The sequence below is a fragment of the Phaenicophaeus curvirostris genome, chromosome 15 (genome assembly GCF_032191515.1).
Source record: "Phaenicophaeus curvirostris isolate KB17595 chromosome 15, BPBGC_Pcur_1.0, whole genome shotgun sequence".
NCBI classification, from domain to species: domain Eukaryota; kingdom Metazoa; phylum Chordata; class Aves; order Cuculiformes; family Cuculidae; genus Phaenicophaeus; species Phaenicophaeus curvirostris.
Genome location: NC_091406.1, coordinates 11,559,067 through 11,578,093, shown reverse-complemented (window position 1 = coordinate 11,578,093; position 19,027 = coordinate 11,559,067). Strand labels below are relative to the sequence as shown.

Here is a 19,027-nt window from a genome sequence, read left to right as displayed (position 1 = left end):
AATTCCACAGCAGTGGGCACCTGGGCATCCTGATGTGGATTTGCTGCAGGCAGCACCCAGGCTGAGGGATCCTCCATCTCTGGTATCAGGGAGAACCCTAGGAGCAAGGGGAGATGAGACTCTGAGCTGGCAGCCTTGCAAAGCCAGGAGGGTTTCAGGATGGCTGCTCGTCTTTGTGAAAAGCTACCTCGTACACAGAGGGGGGAAAAGTCTCTAACTTATTCTGTTTTAAAGCTGCATAAAGTAACGCAGTGCTGTCAGTGCATCCACCTTGCCTGTACATAGTGGCCTGCCTCTAGCCCTAAGTCTCCTCTGCTCCTGGCCAGGAAAAAGCAAGGAGAAAGGAAGAGATCCCTTTACAGACTGGAAGTGGCAACACAAAGATAAACCCAGGTGCAAATACTCTCTCAAGCCTCGACCCTTCTGCCAATCCCACATGTCAAAGGAGTCTGGCTGTGTGGAGATGGGGCAGTGGGTGCACTGGGCACCTGTGGAGCTCTCCTCACCGTGCAAACATTGCTAGTGCCGCTACGGGTCTGCCCTAAAATTAAAGCAGACATTTAATGGTATGCATGTGCCGGGAGAGGCTTCCAGCTCAGAAGCCAGGCAGCCCCACAGAAGGAATGTGTAGGGGACTGAACTGTGGGGAAGGACCACCCCTGTGCATCTCTGCTGGGGAAGCATCACCAAGAGGCATGCATCACTTCTTCTTTCACTCTGTAGCAGCTCTGACCTCCTCTTCCCTACAAGCAGGGTGGATTTATTTCTATTCCAACAGATCTGTAAGACACAGAGATGCTAAACTTCTAAAAATTGGAGATCAAAGTTGCTATGTCGCCTGTTCCAACAGCAGCAAAGAAGCACCAGGGCTTGCTGCTGTTCAGGAGATTAACTGGCACAATTACTCACATTCCCTATAGGGACCAATAAGACTCCACAGCAGTGCTTTGGCATTGAGTGCCAGCTGCACACAATGATTTACTGCACACCTCTCCCAGCATTTTGGGCACTTTCAGAGTGCTGACATGCATGTGGGCTGATCGGGTTATTTAATTTTGTATTTAAGGCGATTATGAACTTCCACCCCACAAGCTGCATGCTTCTTTTTTTTTTTTTTTTACTTTGTTTCTTTTGGCTCTTCCAAAAGGAAAATCAAGATGTCTTGGAGAAATAAAATTGGCATCAGCCTTGTCTGAGAAGACCTCTTTATGAAGGAAAATAAGTAAATAAACCACTCACTATAGCCTTCCCTGAAGAGACTGATACACTGTGACGAACAACACTCTTCTGAGAGGAAATGGGGAATATACCAAAGTCACCTTCTTGATCCATACATTCCAGAGTTTGTCTACTCTGACTGTTGCTGTTGTATTTTACCCAAAGTCATCTTCTTTGCAATGGCAAAATTTCAGAACTTGTTTTGTCCAGGAATCCAGGCAATGCTGATCTGGGTTCCATCCACTTGTGCAATACCAGAGTTTAATAACTCATGAAGGCATGAGTTTGTTGTTTTGTGTTGAATAAATATCTATGCATGACAAAAGATATGCAAGCAATATGTTTAAAGGGGAAGATAGCATTTTGCAGATGCTTATGGCATTTTGCTTTCACTGTTGTGGTACACAGAACTCCTGAACATATGCTATAGCCATCCAGAATCCCATATCTATTGCAGTTAATTATTGTACTAATTTTTGCCATATGTTAGTGAGTGCTTATTGTAATTTTTCCTATGCACTCATTATTCAGAATGATTCCCAAGTCTTTTCAATGAATGATATTCCAAACCACAGATTATCAGAACTATGAATTGCAAATATTTATAATGAATTACGATTTGTGCTGCAACCGCAGAAACAAACCTTTGTTTATGACATGTGAGTTGCAATCTCAGCCATGGAAAAGTGAATAGGGCATGAATTTTGGGTTGCAGCTAAACCTGCACATTTCAGTTCACCATTTGCATGTGTCCTGTCTGAATTTTGCAGTTGATGGTGCACATCAGAATTGAAACAGGTGAATATCCAGGGATAAAAGGTAAGGGTTCTGGCACTTCCTACACTTGCGGAAAGCAAACTCAGAAAACAGGCAAATCAAAATTTTCTTTCAAAGTTGAATATGTATTCTAATACTCTCTCTCCCATCATACACATAGGTCAGCTCTAACCAAATCCTATCTCCTAGCTGCTCATGATATCTTCAAACCATGTTTTGTGCCACATCTTACTCTGCCCAAGCAATGGGTGTCTCTCACACCAGCTGATGGAGAGCTCAAGAACAAAATGTGTGACAGGAAATCCTTTCTCCATCTTCTGGTTTATGACTTATGCATAAAATGAGGTGGTTGCTAGGGAATTAAGCAGTGCGGTCACCTTCATATCATCGTCAAACCACTGCGCAGTCTGCTCCCTCATCCTATTGTCACTGTGGGTGCATCTGGCCCCAGGTGGGCTGTGAAGTCTATCCCTGCCTGGGTCCCACCCAGAGCATCATGGTCCTCACAGATCACTTGAAACTTAAGAAAGAATGAGAACTGTCTCTCAAGCAGTCTCTCAGTCTGTGTGTGGTGGGGGCGTCTGTCTCTTCTCACTGCTGTTTTATCACATTCTGCTCCTCCTTCTTTTTTTCCCACTCCTACTATAAATGTGAAAAAATCCCAAAATGGAAATGTCAGAATATTTTGTCACTAAAGGTATTGGAAGAAAAAAAGAAGAAATGCTTTCTCTCCCTGCAGGTCAGGCACATCCAAGAGCAAGAACCTGAATTTTACCACTAACAAACATATTCTTTGCACTTGCAAACGCACTGGTGAGATGATTGTGAGCAAGGACAGAATGATTTGGACAGGTAGAGCTGAAGGAAAGTTCAGATCTTCTCAAGATTGCAAGCAGAGAGGACTTAGAAATCCCAGTCCTACTGTCAACCTCTCCTGACTTCGCTTCAGGCTAAATGACCCACATCAGCTTAGCACAAAACTGCTAATCTCTGTCATTTTTGAGGGGAGGAATTCTACCCTAGATTCAGGACTTCCTGCTCCTCACTGTCCTGTTCTTCACTGCTCTCCCTGCCAGGGTACAAAAAGCAGCTGTGATATTCCACTTGCACAACTTCCCCATTTGCAGAAGCTCTTGGTTGGGAAAAAACAGCTATAAGGTTGGAAAAGAAGTGTGTGAACCAGGTCCAGCCCCTAAGCAGCTTCTCAGTTGGGTTGGTATGAAGCCAGCCCATACAGGAAGGTTTCAATATTTCAGCTGCTGCTGACAAACCTCTTGCATTTTCATGCTAGTAAAGCAAAAAACCTTGAGAGAACCTGCCTCACTGAATTTCTCTTCCATTCATGCTGAGTCCAACCTTTTTCGCATGTAAAATATATGAAATGCAAATTCCTCAAGTGAGGTTAACTAGCCAAAAACTACAGTTAGTCAGCTTTCCTTTAATTCCCACTCCTCTATCATCATCAGTGCATAATCTGCACCAGGGAAAGAAGTAGTCACGCTTTTGTCATTAGTTACAAAGCTGAGGTAAAGAGAAAAAAAATTGGTCCCTGAAGTGCTGACGTGCAGAGCTGCATCCCTCTAGCATGCAGAGAGAGGAGGGGATGCGGCAGTGGGAAGTGAGTGTCTTCCGCAGAGCCGCAGTGATACAGAAAGGTAGGAGATAATCTGATTAGCACATGTAGTGTGTTCAAGAGATGAAAAATACCCTCATATACATAAAAGCACTCCTAAAAGCTAAAAGTGGACAAGATCTCATGTGCAGGTTTGGTTCTTATGGGGCTTTTACAATGGTTGTCACACCTAGATTCACAGGATTGTTATACATTTCCACGGATAACTTCAATGTGGGAGCAGAGCGGTATGGAGAAGCTGGAAATGAGGAAAGCCTGACCTCAGCTCCATGATGGGATCCACCATTTACTGCAGCCCAGCAGAGACTTCTCCAGCTCTTCCCCAAGACCATGGTCACCCGTAGCTTTGGAAGAGAGGTGACTTTACATTTTCTTTGGCCACCCTAGGGAGACTGATACGTTTTAAAAGTCTCGACATGAGGAGTTTGTCAGCTCAGGGACACTTAGCAGAGAATGAAGGAAACCACTAGCAACTCAGCCCTCGTGGAGTTGTGTGCAGAGCCTCTTTGGCTGCTCGCTTAGGAGCCTGTCTCCACCGCTCGGTGTCCCCTGGGCTGTGCTGACCTCAGCCTGCCTGTCCCAAGGGCACAGGCAGGATGATGAGGTCTCACAGAGAGCTATCTTAGTGCAAAAGCAGTGAGACAACTTGGAGACACGAGGAGGCAGTAACACTGTCATCTGTTGCAGATGGAGGTCAAACATCAGCACAGACTGAAGTAATTCACCTTCTGGGTTTATGTGCTCCCTGCCCTCTACATCTCCTGCCCACATCTAAAAGAGGCTCTCTGCCATCTCTCTGCCATGTAGACCTAACAAGAAGCATCTTGCTGCTGTGCATATGAGCACAAAATACATGCCGCTCTCTCTTTCTTGTACTTCAGCCACCAGGCTGACCCCTGCACCCTCTCGGTGCAGTCATAAGAGTGTGGAGGCTCTTCAGTTAACCAGGGACAGAAACAAGCCTTCCCTCACCTCACAGGGACGTGCTTCCAATGTACCCCACACAGCTCCCCATCAGAGGTACTGGGTCACTCACTGTGGGATGGAAAGCTGCATCCAACAAGAGCTGTTCTCTCAATTCTCCTAACAGCAGCACAGGGGCATCTAACTTGTTCCCAGAAGCACACGGGGAAGAAGGGAGGGAAGAACTTTTATCTCCTGTAATATCAGAACAAGCTGCAGTTTCTGAAAAAGAAATAGGTGTTTATAGAAACTGTCTAGAGGAGATTTGGTTCTTTAAGCAGATGAATTCATGGCTCTTCACATTCAGATGAGGACTTGGTAACCATATTTGTGTTCAAAGATGAGCCTGTCTGGAGACTAAATCAGACACTGAGCGCTTCCCAGCTGAGTCTGATCTGCTAATTTGCCCTAAACTCCTTTCTGCAATCATCTCTGAAGTTTTGGAAAGAGTGCTGAGCCATATAACAGAGGGGAGATGGGGTAGGTCTTGTCACAATCTTGAGACAGGCCTGTCAAGCTTTATAAGTCATGAAGGAAGTTCCAACATGTTTATCTTCTGCTGTAAAAACTGTTCAGGGGCCGTGGTCCCAGAGTCCTCTGTCTGTTGTGGATGCATGGCACCATGCCACGCTCAGCCTATGTTCATAGAATCATAGAACACCAGGTTGGAAGAGACCCACCGGCTCACAGAGTCCAACCATTCCTATCAAACACTAAACCATGCCCCTCAGCACCTTGTCCACCAGTGCCTTAAACACCTCCAGGGAAGGTGACTCAACCACCTCCCTGGGCAGCCTGTTCCTATCAGAGCTGTGCTCCCAGGGCTCCTGCAGAGCTGGGTGCCACCGCCTTGCAACCCAGGCAGGCTTTGACTGGGCTACACTAAAAAGTAGACATCCCGCTGTTTGCTGAACTGCTAAAGCAAAATGAGTATAAAAGTAGAACCTGAAAAGGGTCTATGGGGGTCATGATCCCTTCGCTATAGAAGACAGAGTCGGCAACCTCCCTCAAGGTCCTCCCCATGGGGTCAAGTTATTCCCCTAGACAAAAGAGTAGGGCTTGCTGAAATGCATACATGACTTCCAAGTTCTCACAACTCTTTCCTGAACACACTTCCAGAGAAATTGTGCATGCCAACACATACCTTTCATCTACAAACCCAGGCTGTCCCTCAGGATCTCTGGGTGCTTCTCTCACCCCACACCTTTTCAAACCATTAATCAAACAGATATTTCAAATGCAAAGTGAAACTAGCATGTGACGAAAACTCTAGAGAAGAACTCTTTCTCCAGGCATTTGCAGTGTCTGAGGAACACTCACCTTAGCACATGAGTTGATCCGTTTATCGTGGTGGTGGAACAGGGCACCGTCTGCCCCAGGATGGAAGGCCGTCGGTATCGTTCATCACCACAGCACAGGATAATGAGGAAGGCACGTCTGAAAGACTTGTTCAGGAAGGCGTAGAGGAAAGGGTTCAACCCTGAATTGATGTAACCCAGCCACAGGAAAGCCGTCCACAGCTTCCCCGGCACCGTGTAGTTTATGAAAGGGTCCACTATGTTGGTGACAAAGAAGGGAGCCCAGCACAGGCAGAAGCACCCCATGATGATGCACAGGGTCTTGGCAGCTTTGGTCTCAGTCTTCATGCGGTGCGTGCTGTGCTGGTCCGGGGGCTGCTGCCGGCCGTCAGTGGGGGCCCCCGCACGCTGCAGCACCCGGATCTGGCGGGCGTGCTCCTTGGCTGTCACGTAGATGCGGTAATAGGCCAGCACCATCAGGAGGAAGGGAATGTAGAAGGCCACCACAGAGCAGGTAATGGCATATGGCTTGTTGACCATGAAAATGCAGTAGGTGGAGTTGGAAGCCTTGTTGAACTGCCTTTGCTGAATCTGGGGCGGGGGGGAGGGAGGACAAGGACGAAAAGAAGGAAAGAAGTTCAGCACTTCTCCTCCAATACCAGCAGTCTGTTTGCCAGAACACGTCACCACCGCTTTCTGATTCACTCCCGTCCCTCTCCCATCCACAATACGTGCCTGATCCACTGCTGCCCCTCCTGCCTCTGCTCACACCACAGGCTCTCCAGCCCTGCTGGTCCCCAGGTCTGCTGGACCAGACCACATAACAGCTCTGGCATCCTAAAGCATGGCTGGTGAAAATCAGCCTGCCACCCCAATTCAGGCACAGCAAAGGGGAATGACTTCACTTAGTGCTGTGCCTTTTTGCAGCGCTCACTGTTCTGTTCATTAGGGCACAGTTTTACACCAAGGATGCACAAGTTTCACCCAGCCGAGTCCCATCAGGACAAAAGCAGGGCAGGGATCAGGCTGCAGTGGCCTCAGCAGCTGAGAGGAGGCAGCTCCAGGCTGGGACGTGACACTGAGCTGAAGTCTGCAGGTTAAGTTTGTGGGCTGAAATCTGGTCAATAAGTGTGATGGAAATTGAGACAGAAGAAAGGGGTCTCACATGTGAGTTTGGGAAGCAGGAGCAGTAACTGGGACAGACACGATTTCTCTGAGGCTATTCTTGCTACAAAACAACGTCACTGCAGGTCCATCAGGCCCATGATTTCTGGTGAAATGAGAGAACAACCCCATCTCCTATTGAGAACTATATCAAAATTAGTTAACTGGGCATGCAGAAAGTTTACTTCTGAAGTAAACTATGAAGCGTTTTCACTAGATGGTGTTTGAACCCTGCGCTACCTCTCAGCATGCAGCTACTGAAACCTGCATGGTGAACACCGAACATACGTCAGCAAGTTACAAGGAAGGGCAGGGCTTGCACTGGTGTTTAGAAAAGCTGGTACAGACAGCTGGGAGTCGAGTCTTTTCTGAAAAGGTGTGGGTAAGAAATCAGATACCTGACATGGCTTGTTAAGTAAACAAAATGCACCTCTCTTTCTACCACCTGAATGTTGTAAAGGTGCTTGCCTGGAAGCAATTTTGGCTTTACACCTTGTCTAGAGGCTTGCCAGCTTGCACCTGTTATTCTCCACGAGCCAAAAAGTATTCACATCTCCTTGACTGAGATTTGGCACAGAAGATGCCGCATCTCTTCAAAGAAGCTCTCCTAAATAAGGTGTTTTCACAGTCTGCCATTTTTGAATTCTTACATCTTCAGATTGGAAAGACAGCAGATTTATAGCTCTTATCTGCTTGCCCAGAAGACAGGATCTTGCAAGAGAAGCCAGACTACAGTGGGGAAAACTGACTCTTGCTTAAATGACCTGCACAGGGGAACTTTACCTTCTCCCTCACTTCAAGGATCACACCAAGACACAGAATATTGGTGGGACTGGACCAAAATATCATCCCTTCTGGGGAAGTCTGCGTTTCTTGGCTCTCCAAACATCACTAGTATGGCAAGGAAGGACCCTTGGGCTCACTCAGATGTGGCCGGCACTCCCCAAGAGCTGCAGAGGCCAAGGGGAACTGAGGACTGTTGAGGTCCCTGCAGCGGGCCAGCTGGGGCTTGGCATGTTTTCAAAGAACTACTCACTGAACTGCTTAGTAGATGCAGGTAAAATCCTCTTCCAGAACCACCACTGGCTTTGTGACAGTCCTTCCAGGACAGAGTCATCTCAAACCCCCTTAAAAACATCCTCCAGAAGTTCAGCAGCCCCTCTGTACCAATAACAAGTACTTTCTCTTTCAGCTTCTCTTACCTTTTTTCCTTTGAATACTGCTTTTTAAAGAAGAATGTACAGCACTGAATATATTTGATACCAGGCTGGTGCCTGCCTCCACTACTCACCAGATCAATGATGCCAATGCTATTCCAGCCTTGCATGATAGGGAGGAAAGAAATAAATGTCGGGATTACCCAGCAACCTCCAAGCATTACAGCAATGCGCAATGGAGTCATCTTGTTCCTGTAAACCAGAGGCTGGCAACAGATAGCATAGTACCTGCAAGAACAAAAGCAACAGAACAACCATCATCAAAGAAGACTTTCAGGTCTTCTAAAAATAAAACTGCAAAGCATTTCCTCCTGCTTGTTTCTTTTGCCTTTCAAAACAGAGGGGAAAAAAGAGTCTATTGCCTGTTTCCATTGACTGCCTCTCACACAAGAAGCTCAGGATATTTTCACAGCATGAGCAAATAAGGTTTCACAGAATCTTGCAGAGGAAAGCCAATATTTTCTGTTTCCATCTAGGGAAAATGAGGCACAGAATAATGGTGTGGTTTGTCTGAGGTCATAGAGCGAGGGAGTGACTTCATATTCAGCCCTCCTCTCTCTCCACATTTAGTCACAAAGCTCTCTGCATGCTTCTTACCACAGTGAATGAGTCCATCTTCCTTCCATTTAGCTGTAACTGAGTAAATATTGGGGGTTTCCCAACTGCAATGGACATTTATTTTGACAGGACTGCAAAAGCTGTTATTGCAAATTAACAAAGTGTTTCATAGCTGTGAAAATGTCAGTAAAATGAAAGGCATTTTTCCGTAATCAAGCTCCCTTTCTACCTCCCAGGAATCAGCTTCTTTCCTGGTTGGACTTCAATCCCTGTCACAAGGACAGAGCAAATGCCTGCATAAGACCTCTGGTCATTTCACCGTCAAGATGTGCCCTGTGCTCTCTTTCTCCTCCCGATCCATCCAACATATTCATAGAACAACAGATCCCTGCTCTTAAAACAACAACTGGCTGTAGACTAAAAACGTCTTCTCAAAGAGATAGGAGATGAACTCTTCCTTCTGTTTGTCCCTGTGCTAGCCACCCATTATCAGATTTCTACACCAGGAAGGTGTATCTAACTTAATACTGGAAATATCTTTCCTGTAAAATTAATACATGTCCATAAGCTTATCAGATCAGCAGTTAGACCATCTTATCGCAGATTTGTAGTGGTCCTGACCTGACAGTCTGCCTCAGGCTCCCAATGAAAAATTTTCAGTCCTCAGAATTTTGGATTTTGGCACATGTTGCAGAGACAGGCCAGTACTGATGTCCTTGATGCTGCAACATGGAGCTCGGGTCCAGACACACAAGCGCCCAAAAACTCTCAGCTCTTCTAAATAACATAACTCAGCTATGTACCTGATGATTATGTTTTCTTAGTGAATTAAAAATGATCATCTGATAGCTGTAGTTTCCACATTCAATGAGCACAGAGATTATGTAATACGATGCCCCACAGGACATGAGCACTGTCCTGAAGAAGCACACACAGTTTTAAAAACTATTTATAAAGGGAACGAAAGACTTCCATCAGAGATTTTTTTTTAGTTAAGCCGCAGATCAAGGCATAATGTGTGTGTAGAGAGAGCCTCACTGATGAGTCCCTATAAAAGTCGACTTTATAAGGTCAGTAGAATCTCGAATTAGAGACATTAAATTAGCAAACACAAACTAAAGCTGGACCACTAACTTGAGATGCATGCAGCCCATTAAAATAAGGCATATGTGAATGCACACATGCACACAGTTTATGTGTATGTATTAGAGAGATGTCTTTGACATGCACAACCTATTTCATTAAGATCCAAACCAAAAGTTTTGTGTTAAACAGGCATAAAAATCTAAAAATCTCCAAATTTTCTTCTGACATTTTTTTTAAAACTCATGTGGAGTCAGCTAAATTGCTTTATTTTGATAAAATCAGATTATATATTCCACACAAAGGGCTGAAATAATATCAAAGTGTCAAAAGAAAACATTTTTTAAATATCTCTTTGAAAGAAGATTCAAAATGTCACAGGGGAAAAAATGTTGAAACAAGTATTCAACTATTTCAATTTGATCATTTCTACATTGTCTTCTGGCTTCCTGCGCATGGAAATCAGCCTGTTCCTCTGAAAAGTTTCACTTTCAAATAAATGATATATTTGACAGTAACTGTTCCTTCAGAGCACTGGGTGAAACGTTCCTCTTGGGGAACTCCTGCTAACAGCCACGGTGGTCAGCGGGGCCAACTCCTGTGTCCACTAACACAGCCCTCTCATCCCTTCCATGAGGGTGTATAACTTACAGCAATAGGATTTATTTCATTCTAGGCTTCGCTTTCATTGGAACACAAGTTGAACAAGTGAGGGTATCCAGCCTGGAAGATCTATAAAACTCAACTGGGTAAGACCCTGAGTGAAATGATTAAATGAAGACAGATTTAAGTTTTAGTTTGGCCCTGTTTCGAGAGCAAGGCTGGATCAGAGACCTCCAGAGATCCTTTACAACCTACATTTTTCTGAATCTATCAGACAACGAGCACCATCACGGTCAGATTTCAATATCTTGATGGTTTCAGAGGACAGGGTAAAATAAATATTTCTTTATTCCTAGGATAAGTACCCTCACCATGACAGCTGCAATGTGTTTGTGTAACCTTGCCCTGCATTGCTAGAGCTTAATGCGTTTGGCTTTCCCCCTGCTCTCCAGATTTCCTTCCCCCAGGAAATAAGTTGATCTTTGAATTCAAACAGGTATTTTCAGTAATGTTTCTGACTGCTTATTAGGACAGATGGTGCTTCTCTTGGCACTACGTGCAACTGCTCTTCTGACTCTAAACACAATGGAAATATATCTGGAGTATTTAATTGTCTGCTATCTGAAAGACACCTATTGGGAAGCGCTACCCAGTGCCGGACATCAAAAGATTCCTGTGACATGCCTGATGGCAAGTTACTGCAAGTCACAAGAGAATGTATTTGCAGGAAGGGCAAAAGAAGAAATTCAATAAATAAGTGGGAAAGAAGAGCCAAGATACCAGCTACCATTTCACAAGTTGAATAAGCAAACAGAAAAGGAAAACCACAATACACTACTAATTAACTTCAGCAGGAAAACAATTATTCCAAGCAGTTTCAGTTACTACATTTCTGTACTTGTATCTCTGCTGCAGCTGACAGTGTTACACTGACTTGTACATGCTATTAAAGGCCATTAGAGTAAAAATTATGCCTGTAAAAATGGCATCTTAAGCTATCATATTTCTTTCTTCCCAGTGATTCAGCAGCAATTCTCTTTATGTGTCAAAAGATTATTTACATATATACTTTGCTAACTGCTGCTACCATAATTCCCCGTGTGTTCAGAAGGTTGAGCTGGGTTTCTCCTGCCCTACACCATTGCCAGTAATAAGATTCAGTAATCAGTGGAGGTGACGATTTTGCTGATGGCGAGAGAGACAAAGAAGCACACTGTCCACTTTTCCATAGCTCAGCAGGATTTCAATGCAATAGCCAAGAGTCAGATAATGGAAATCTGTATATGCTAACAGAAGTCACTGAAGTCACACCAATTTTTGCAGTAGCTGGTGATTTGATGTATGGGATAGTTTGAGCATTTAAGCAGGTATTTATTCACAGAAAGAAAAGTAATTATATCTCTAAGATTATCAATAGTCTTAGTCAAAAGCTGAAATAAAGACATTTTCTTATTCTACATTTCTGCTTCCTTTCAAGCCAGAACTGTTTTCCTGTGGTCATAAAGAATTTCTGTTAGGTACTGGTATGAGAACATGATGGATTAATATAAAATGTAATGCATATACATGATTAATATGATGTCCAAGGTTAATTAAATATTAATTCTTACTATTATCAGCCAAGACCCATGTTTCTGCAGTTCCCTGAAAAATCTTCAGTTCCCTGTTACCTACAGCAGAGCAGATGATGTGAAAAACATCCTCTCCTCCACTTCTGTTATGACATTCTTTGCTGAAGGAGAAATACAAGAATCCCTTCCTGGAGTGGTAGACCTTCCAAGGAGCTCCATAAAGCAAAGGTTATTATAGTACTTTCCTTTCCATCATCAGGCATTTGCCACATGAATGAATCAAGTGCTAACTTGTTAACAATGGCTCCAAAGAACAAATTCATAGCTCCTCTGGCCTTACTTATGGCTCTTATGGCCACTGCAGACACATCCAGTTACCAAGGATCTGTGACCTGCCCAGTGTCACTTGGTGACTCTGAATTATTGCTGTAGTCAAGCTCTCCCTTAAGGAAGATGTATGTGACTCTTCCTGCTCTTCCAGTGTAAGTTCCATTGATATGGATCGGTGGGGGGGGGGGGGGGGGGGCGCTAATTAATGCCCCAAATTAGATGCCCAATTAGATTTCCAAAAGTGAACCTCATGTGTTACACTCTCCCAGCATCTTTGAGGGGATGAAGTACACCTCAATCATTTTAAGGAAAGCGATAGGAAAAGCTCAAGGTTCAGTGACTCAGTGCCGCAATCTGTGGGACAATTTCCTCTGTATTCCCACATGCATCACCAGCAGGAGCTGCCACAGTCACATGGAGGAGCCCATACACACTATTCATGAGCTGTAAGAGCAAAACGTTCTAGCTTCCCCCAACAGGACTTTGCCCGCAAGCTCCTCTTTATAGTCAGTGCTACACGTAAAACCAGAAAGCAGATATAAATGCCTGATGAACTGTGTATCAGCAACACATTTGTATGTAACAGCCTGCAGCACTTTGGGTAGAGAAGACATAATACCACATTCCTCAGCAGCAGGATCATAGACAGCTTGCCTAATGTTAAACTTGTGCATATGTGAAGACAGGAGATGTCAGATACGAGGCAAGCTGTGAAGCCAAAGAGAAAATAGACAAAAAAATGAACCTCAGTTATATGCTTGTATGACTGAATGCTGAATCTGCTACGCTGGTCCAAGTCTCTCAAGGAAGTTCAAGTGTTGCAAACCATGGATGTTTGCTGTTGCCATTTTGCCTCTATGAAAAATCCTACGCATACAAGCACACAAATGTATACACACTCCTTGTATCCTATCTTGCCTTTCCTCCAGGAAAAAAAAGAGAAAAAAAATTAATTCTTGAAAAGCACATTGCCATTTAAGTAATGACACCTGTAGTTACTACAAGTTTATAGCTTCTAGGTTCTTGGAGACGATAAAGCTAAGCGGAAGGACTGAGAAACAGCACTACATTTCAACACACTGGTGACCTAGCTCTGACAGCAATGTAATTTAGCTGTTATCCGTAGCAAGGATAGCTATTTGTGGTGGTGACTATCTGCATACTCATCAAGCACCAACACAATGAGACTCCAGTTGTGATTCAGATCTGTGGTCAAACTGAAATCAAGGGTCCAAGAATACAGTATTGTTAACATATGCTGGTTTCTGTGGTTAAAGAGAGGAAAGCAGTAACAGCGCAGCCAGCACATCTGGCCACTTGTGAGCCTGGACATCTAAGCAACTCCTCATGACCACAATGGTGTAAAAGCTGCCCTGGGTACATCTCCAGAGAACATTCCCAGAGCCCACAAATCCTGCCTCTGGATTAGTGATGCTCTAACCGCACTGCTGCTCTTTCCTTGCCTTCTGGGCATTACAGAAACATAATTACTTAGCTGCAGTAGATAATTCCCTGCCCATGGAGAAAAAATAAAGTATCCTCCTGATTTGCAATACAATTTTATTTCAGCTATGGGTATGTAGACACTAGCCTGAAAGAAGCTGCTTAGATATCGGAGACAGACAAATACACACCCACCTATACTAAACAGACTGGTTTTGTGGGTGGCCCACATTTAAAACCATTTGGTGTCATGTGCATGTATAAAATTATGTATGTTTTATCATCACTGGGGCCAAAATGAGCTGAGGAAGACTTACTGAATACTTATACTGATTTTTTTCTACCCCCTTAAATAATCTAGAAAAAAAGAAGACAAGAGGGTGGGAAAACTGTGGGTGCTATTGGCTCTCTCCCAAAGTTAGGGTGCAACAACCATGCCCATATAGACTCTGCACCTGTATGTGTCTGCTGAACCACACCTTAAACATCAGAGTGGGCATGTTTCTTATCTTATATCTTGAGGAAAGAGAGGCCAAAGAAACACAACAGGAGACAGCTCAGCCTCCACCAGCTGCCACTATAGGGACTCGGCTCCTAATCAAACCCTGGGAAGAGATTGAGTCAGGCAGAGGGGCTCCTGGGGGCTGCCTCCCCAGGCAGTCTTCCCAAACACTGAAGACACTGAGCTGCACTGATGGAAAACTCTTACAGGTGAGTGGGATACTTATTTCAGAAAAGAGGCAGTGTTTCTCCTCCAGTGACACAGGTTACATACAAGGATTTGGCTGGTTTGCCTTTTAGTGGGCCAGAGTCTTCATCTGAACCCTGACCAGGTGATGAAGTTAAAGGAGCTAGGATCTCAGTTTATTTACCTTTTTTTTTTTTTTGAGAGAGAGAGAGAGCAGCTCTTATTCTTTTCCTTTTCCCCCCTGAGCAAATAAGCCATGGTCTCTGACTGTGCCAAATAAAACAAAGTTATGCATCGCTGGTCCAGAAAAAAAAAGGCCTAAAATGATTATATCTAACAAAATTAAATTCTTATTAGAAAAAAACAACGGCCTGCTGGTGTTGAGATAATTACACTGAGAAAAATGCTAAAGAGAACAGTTAATTGGAACTGGATAAATTTAGCCAGTAATACAAACAAACGTATATTGCCAAACGGAGATAGAGGACTCCTTCATGGTCCCCGTGTGGGCCGGTGTGTGTGGAGGGTTATTGGCAGCAACAGTGGCAAAATAAATTATCATATTTCTAGAGGGTTTGTAAAGATTAATAAAGGACAGTGCATCCCTCAGGCTGTGCTGTGGCCATCTGCTCTGTTATTTTTCTTAATGCTCCCAAACCTGAATTCTGCAAATCTTGTGTTAGTTTTCTTCCTGAGCTGAGCGTCGACAGGGATAACTCCACAGTTACACGTCACAGCTCGTAGCCCTCATAGATGGTCTCCATTTGCCTTTGCTCAGCCCTTCTCCATGCTGCTCTGTGTTCCTCTGCCTGAGCACCTGGGACCTGTGCGAGATCAGACACCTTTCCAGCTGAAAAAAGCACAGGGGGTTTATGGCCTGATTCAAAACTATAACTGGAATTTGTGTCATGTAATCAGGCTACCAACTGCCTAATCATTACTTACTGATAGCTATTTAAAACATAATAACTCTCCCCACTAATAAGCTCCCCCCATCCCTGGCCACCTGGCAGATGTTTCACAGAGAACCATTGGGCACAGCTGCTTTTTCCCCGTCCTTAAGAAAGACATCGTTCTCCCAACCTAGAGCCCCACTGTGGCCAGGCACCTTTTGGCAAGCCAGTTGATCCCCCTGGGCCTTGGCTGTGTTGGCCTCTCACACTGTGCAAAACAGATGAGCATGGAGAGCGATGAGATGCAGCGTCTGGAAAAGGGGGTCAGTAGGTTCTTCTGCAGAAGGACTTGCACTGCAGAGCACCAGGGCTTTGGGTGTTCAGGAATCTCTAAAAAATCACCTCTCTCAAGGGATTGTGCTAATTTGATGTTATGTACAGTACACTAGTGTTAATTAATGTTTGTAAATGGTGCAACAAGCATCTGTCACTCTGGTGTTCCAATATTCTTCAGATACATCTGCTTTGCTTCAGCCTTTATTTTAGCAGTGATTATGCGGTATGTTTGAATTCCAGTAAGAATAGTGTTGAATATACAAACAGAGAGCTAGGTTTGTTTTGTTGCATGTTACATAGCAAATCTACAAATCTTTCAAACATGCCAGGCAAACACTGTACCTAGTGCCCAGTAGAGATGTAGCCTTGGAGGAAAGCTCCATGCGCTACGACACAGCCAGGAGAGCTGGAGAAAGCAGAGAGAGGGTGCAGGATGCTTTGGTTGCATGAAGGGCAGAGGTGCTGGATGTGCATCCAAGCCCAAGAATAGAGATACTTAGGACCTGTTTGTTTCTCTGTGAGTTTTTCTCCTTCAAGACTTTGAGAAGTAATTGTATTGCAAATTGTACTGCAAATATTGGAAAAGAAAATTGCCTTTCCTGACAGGTTAACTGTATTTGGAGACTCTATTATAGCTGCTTGGTCTATTTATATGCACTGCAATTACCCTTACTGCATAGGCACAAAGAATGGACAGATATGCATAAAACATGCAATAAATAAATAATTCGAGCCTAAACCTTTCTTTTATATTAGACTACCAAAGGGATGATGAAAAAGCATAACCTGGGGACAGCAAAATTTGGATTCAGTGAGTCCTGAGGTACCTCTGATACCTTGGAAAACCACTTTTTCAGATGAGACTGAGAGTGTCTCTAAGTCTCTGCAATACTTTGCTCCCTGTGTCTTATCAGTAAGATCAGTTTATCCTGCAGTGATTTCTCCAGATTTCCTGAAATGTCTTTGAGAATGACAGTCTGAATATTCTCCTTTTGTTTGGGGTTTTTTTTTTCAGAAGCACTAATGGAAATAGATAGAAGCTATTACCAGATGAAAGTCTTTTCAAGACACACTTTCTAAAAAGGCTGAATGCAATGACTTTCCAAACCAAGTCCTGCAGATTAGATTAACCACCCAGTTTCCTTAAAAAAAATCCCCTGAGTTGTATGCCGCTGAGTAAAACAAAAGGCAGGAAATATACGAATCACAGAAAAAAACATCAGCTAGAAGAAGCTTACTCCCATGAAGTCAGAATGAACAGAAGGGCAACAGCTAGCAAAAATTAAGTAAAACACCGAAGAGACCAGTGATGTCAGAGCTCCTTCAACCCAGCTGCCCGGATGGGTGAAGCAGCAATGATGGAGCACAGCTCCACGATGGCCTGAGTCATCCTTTCCCACACAGAAACACAGGCATTCATCAACCTCCTCTGACCTTCTCAGGCCCATCCACCACAATCTACTCATCTGCTCTGTCATCTTAACACTGGTTAGGAGTTTGTTCTCACTGCAGAATAAAACAACCCCAAACCAACCAAGAACTGCCACCGAAATTCAAGATTCTGCCAGCAATCTTTGAAGCCAAGGTCTTTGCAGACAGACGGGGAAAGGGAAGACATGTTACTTATATCAGAGAGAGTATTTTGAGCTGTCCTGAAAGTTGCTTGGAGATAATTGCAGCATATCGCAAACAATAAACTGTCTGGAAGTCTTTTCAAATCTCAGCTAATGTTTGCACAGGGGAAGGGAGAGGTATGCTTTGAATGCCAGTAGTCCAAGTTCCAAAAGGAAAACACAGTGCAGCCGCTGGAAACTGGGGGACTTTGCTAGCCTGTTAAACCCTTGTCATGAAGAGTACACGTTGGGTACGCTGCTCATTTGGCTTAGAGGACGATTAGTCTGTCAAGTCATTAATCTCTGTTACACTGCACTGTCAGGTGCCCCCATTTTAACTAATATACACCAGGAACAGCACAACTTTTTGAGTTCATTCTACAAAAGGAAAAGGATTTTTAGAAATGGGGAAATGCTCAAGAATTAGGTGGAATTTAGAAAATTTTGAGGTCCTTATCTAAGCAAATGTGACTGAAGTCTGGATATTTTCACTTCTCACTCCTAGCACAGAAATGAAAGATTGATATTTTCTCCTTGCCCTTCTCAGGATGATCACAAACCAAAACACGCCTGGAACTGTTGCTCCCAGGACAGTCACAATAAGGGGCTGGTGCACCAGCACCAATCCAGTGCTACAGGAGGCACCTTGGTAGGTGATTTGAACTTGAAAGCTGGTCCTGGGAAAACCTGGAAGCCCATAGTCTTCGGACTAAAGCAGATTCCTACTGAGGTGTCTGATCAAACAGCAAGTGATGAAAGCCATGCAGCTGACTTGATATGCTCCTCTTCACATGAGACAGAGAGATCTTGAGCTTTCTTTTTCAGCTGACACTCACTGTTAGCAAACACAGGCATAATTGTGCCTTCTTGTACTAGGTGAAGAAATATATTTTTGGAAACATTTAAGATTAAATCCTCTCTTTTTTTTCGTGTCAGTGGCAAAGCTCCGAATGATTATCCATGGAGTCAAAATAGCATCCAAGATGAACTTCTCCAGCATGACTAAATGGCTAAGAGAGCTATATATATATACACCCTGCAGAGATTAGATGATCACACATCTGATCTCTGGTGCCTTTGGGGAGGAGCAGCCTGTCTGGGAGATACTGCTGTTAGTGCTCTGCTAATGGTGTTGTGTGTGATGGTCATTGCTGTAACAAGCACTCAGTAAAGCCATTTTGAGAAGAGAAACAAGACAAACAGTACCAGAGAATTGCCTAAAACTTAGATCAGCCTTGCAGCCAGTCTGCAGAGGCATCATTCTTTAGCATGAAAACATCAAGTGAACAATAAAGTTTGCCATAATTATCCATGTCAGGCTGCATCCAGACACTAGCTTGGACAACCTTTTCTCTTCCCTTTGCTCTGCATCTAATTTTTTAGTAGAATTTTTTTAATCCTGAATAAATAGGAAGAATGTTTCAGTACAAGCAACAGGTTCAAGCATACAGTTGGTAAGCAGAAATCGTTAAAAGCAGGATAATTTCATTACAGAAGGCTAAGCCACTTAAATGGAGCGATACTGATATGAGACTCATTCAAATGCAGTGCCTGTTACTTTCAGATCCCAGTGCAAGGGGTGCTGCACCTTCCCAAAACCTTCTTAGAACACATGCGGAAGAAGCTTAGAGAATTAATT

At 43.9% G+C, this 19,027-nt stretch overlaps 1 protein-coding gene across 6 annotated transcripts in view; it reads right to left on the bottom strand.

Annotated features, from left to right (window-relative positions):
- The window catches only part of HTR4 (5-hydroxytryptamine receptor 4), a 123,206-nt gene that overhangs the window by 46,073 nt on the left and 58,106 nt on the right, over positions 1 to 19,027 (bottom strand). For all 6 annotated transcript variants that reach the window (XM_069868978.1, XM_069868977.1, XM_069868981.1 and 3 more), the window contains exons 5-6: positions 8,345 to 8,498; positions 5,912 to 6,480 (exon numbers count right to left, since the gene is read on the bottom strand). In XM_069868978.1, the coding sequence (XP_069725079.1) occupies positions 5,912 to 6,480; positions 8,345 to 8,498 (723 nt within the window). The remainder of the gene's footprint in view (positions 1 to 5,911; positions 6,481 to 8,344; positions 8,499 to 19,027) is intronic.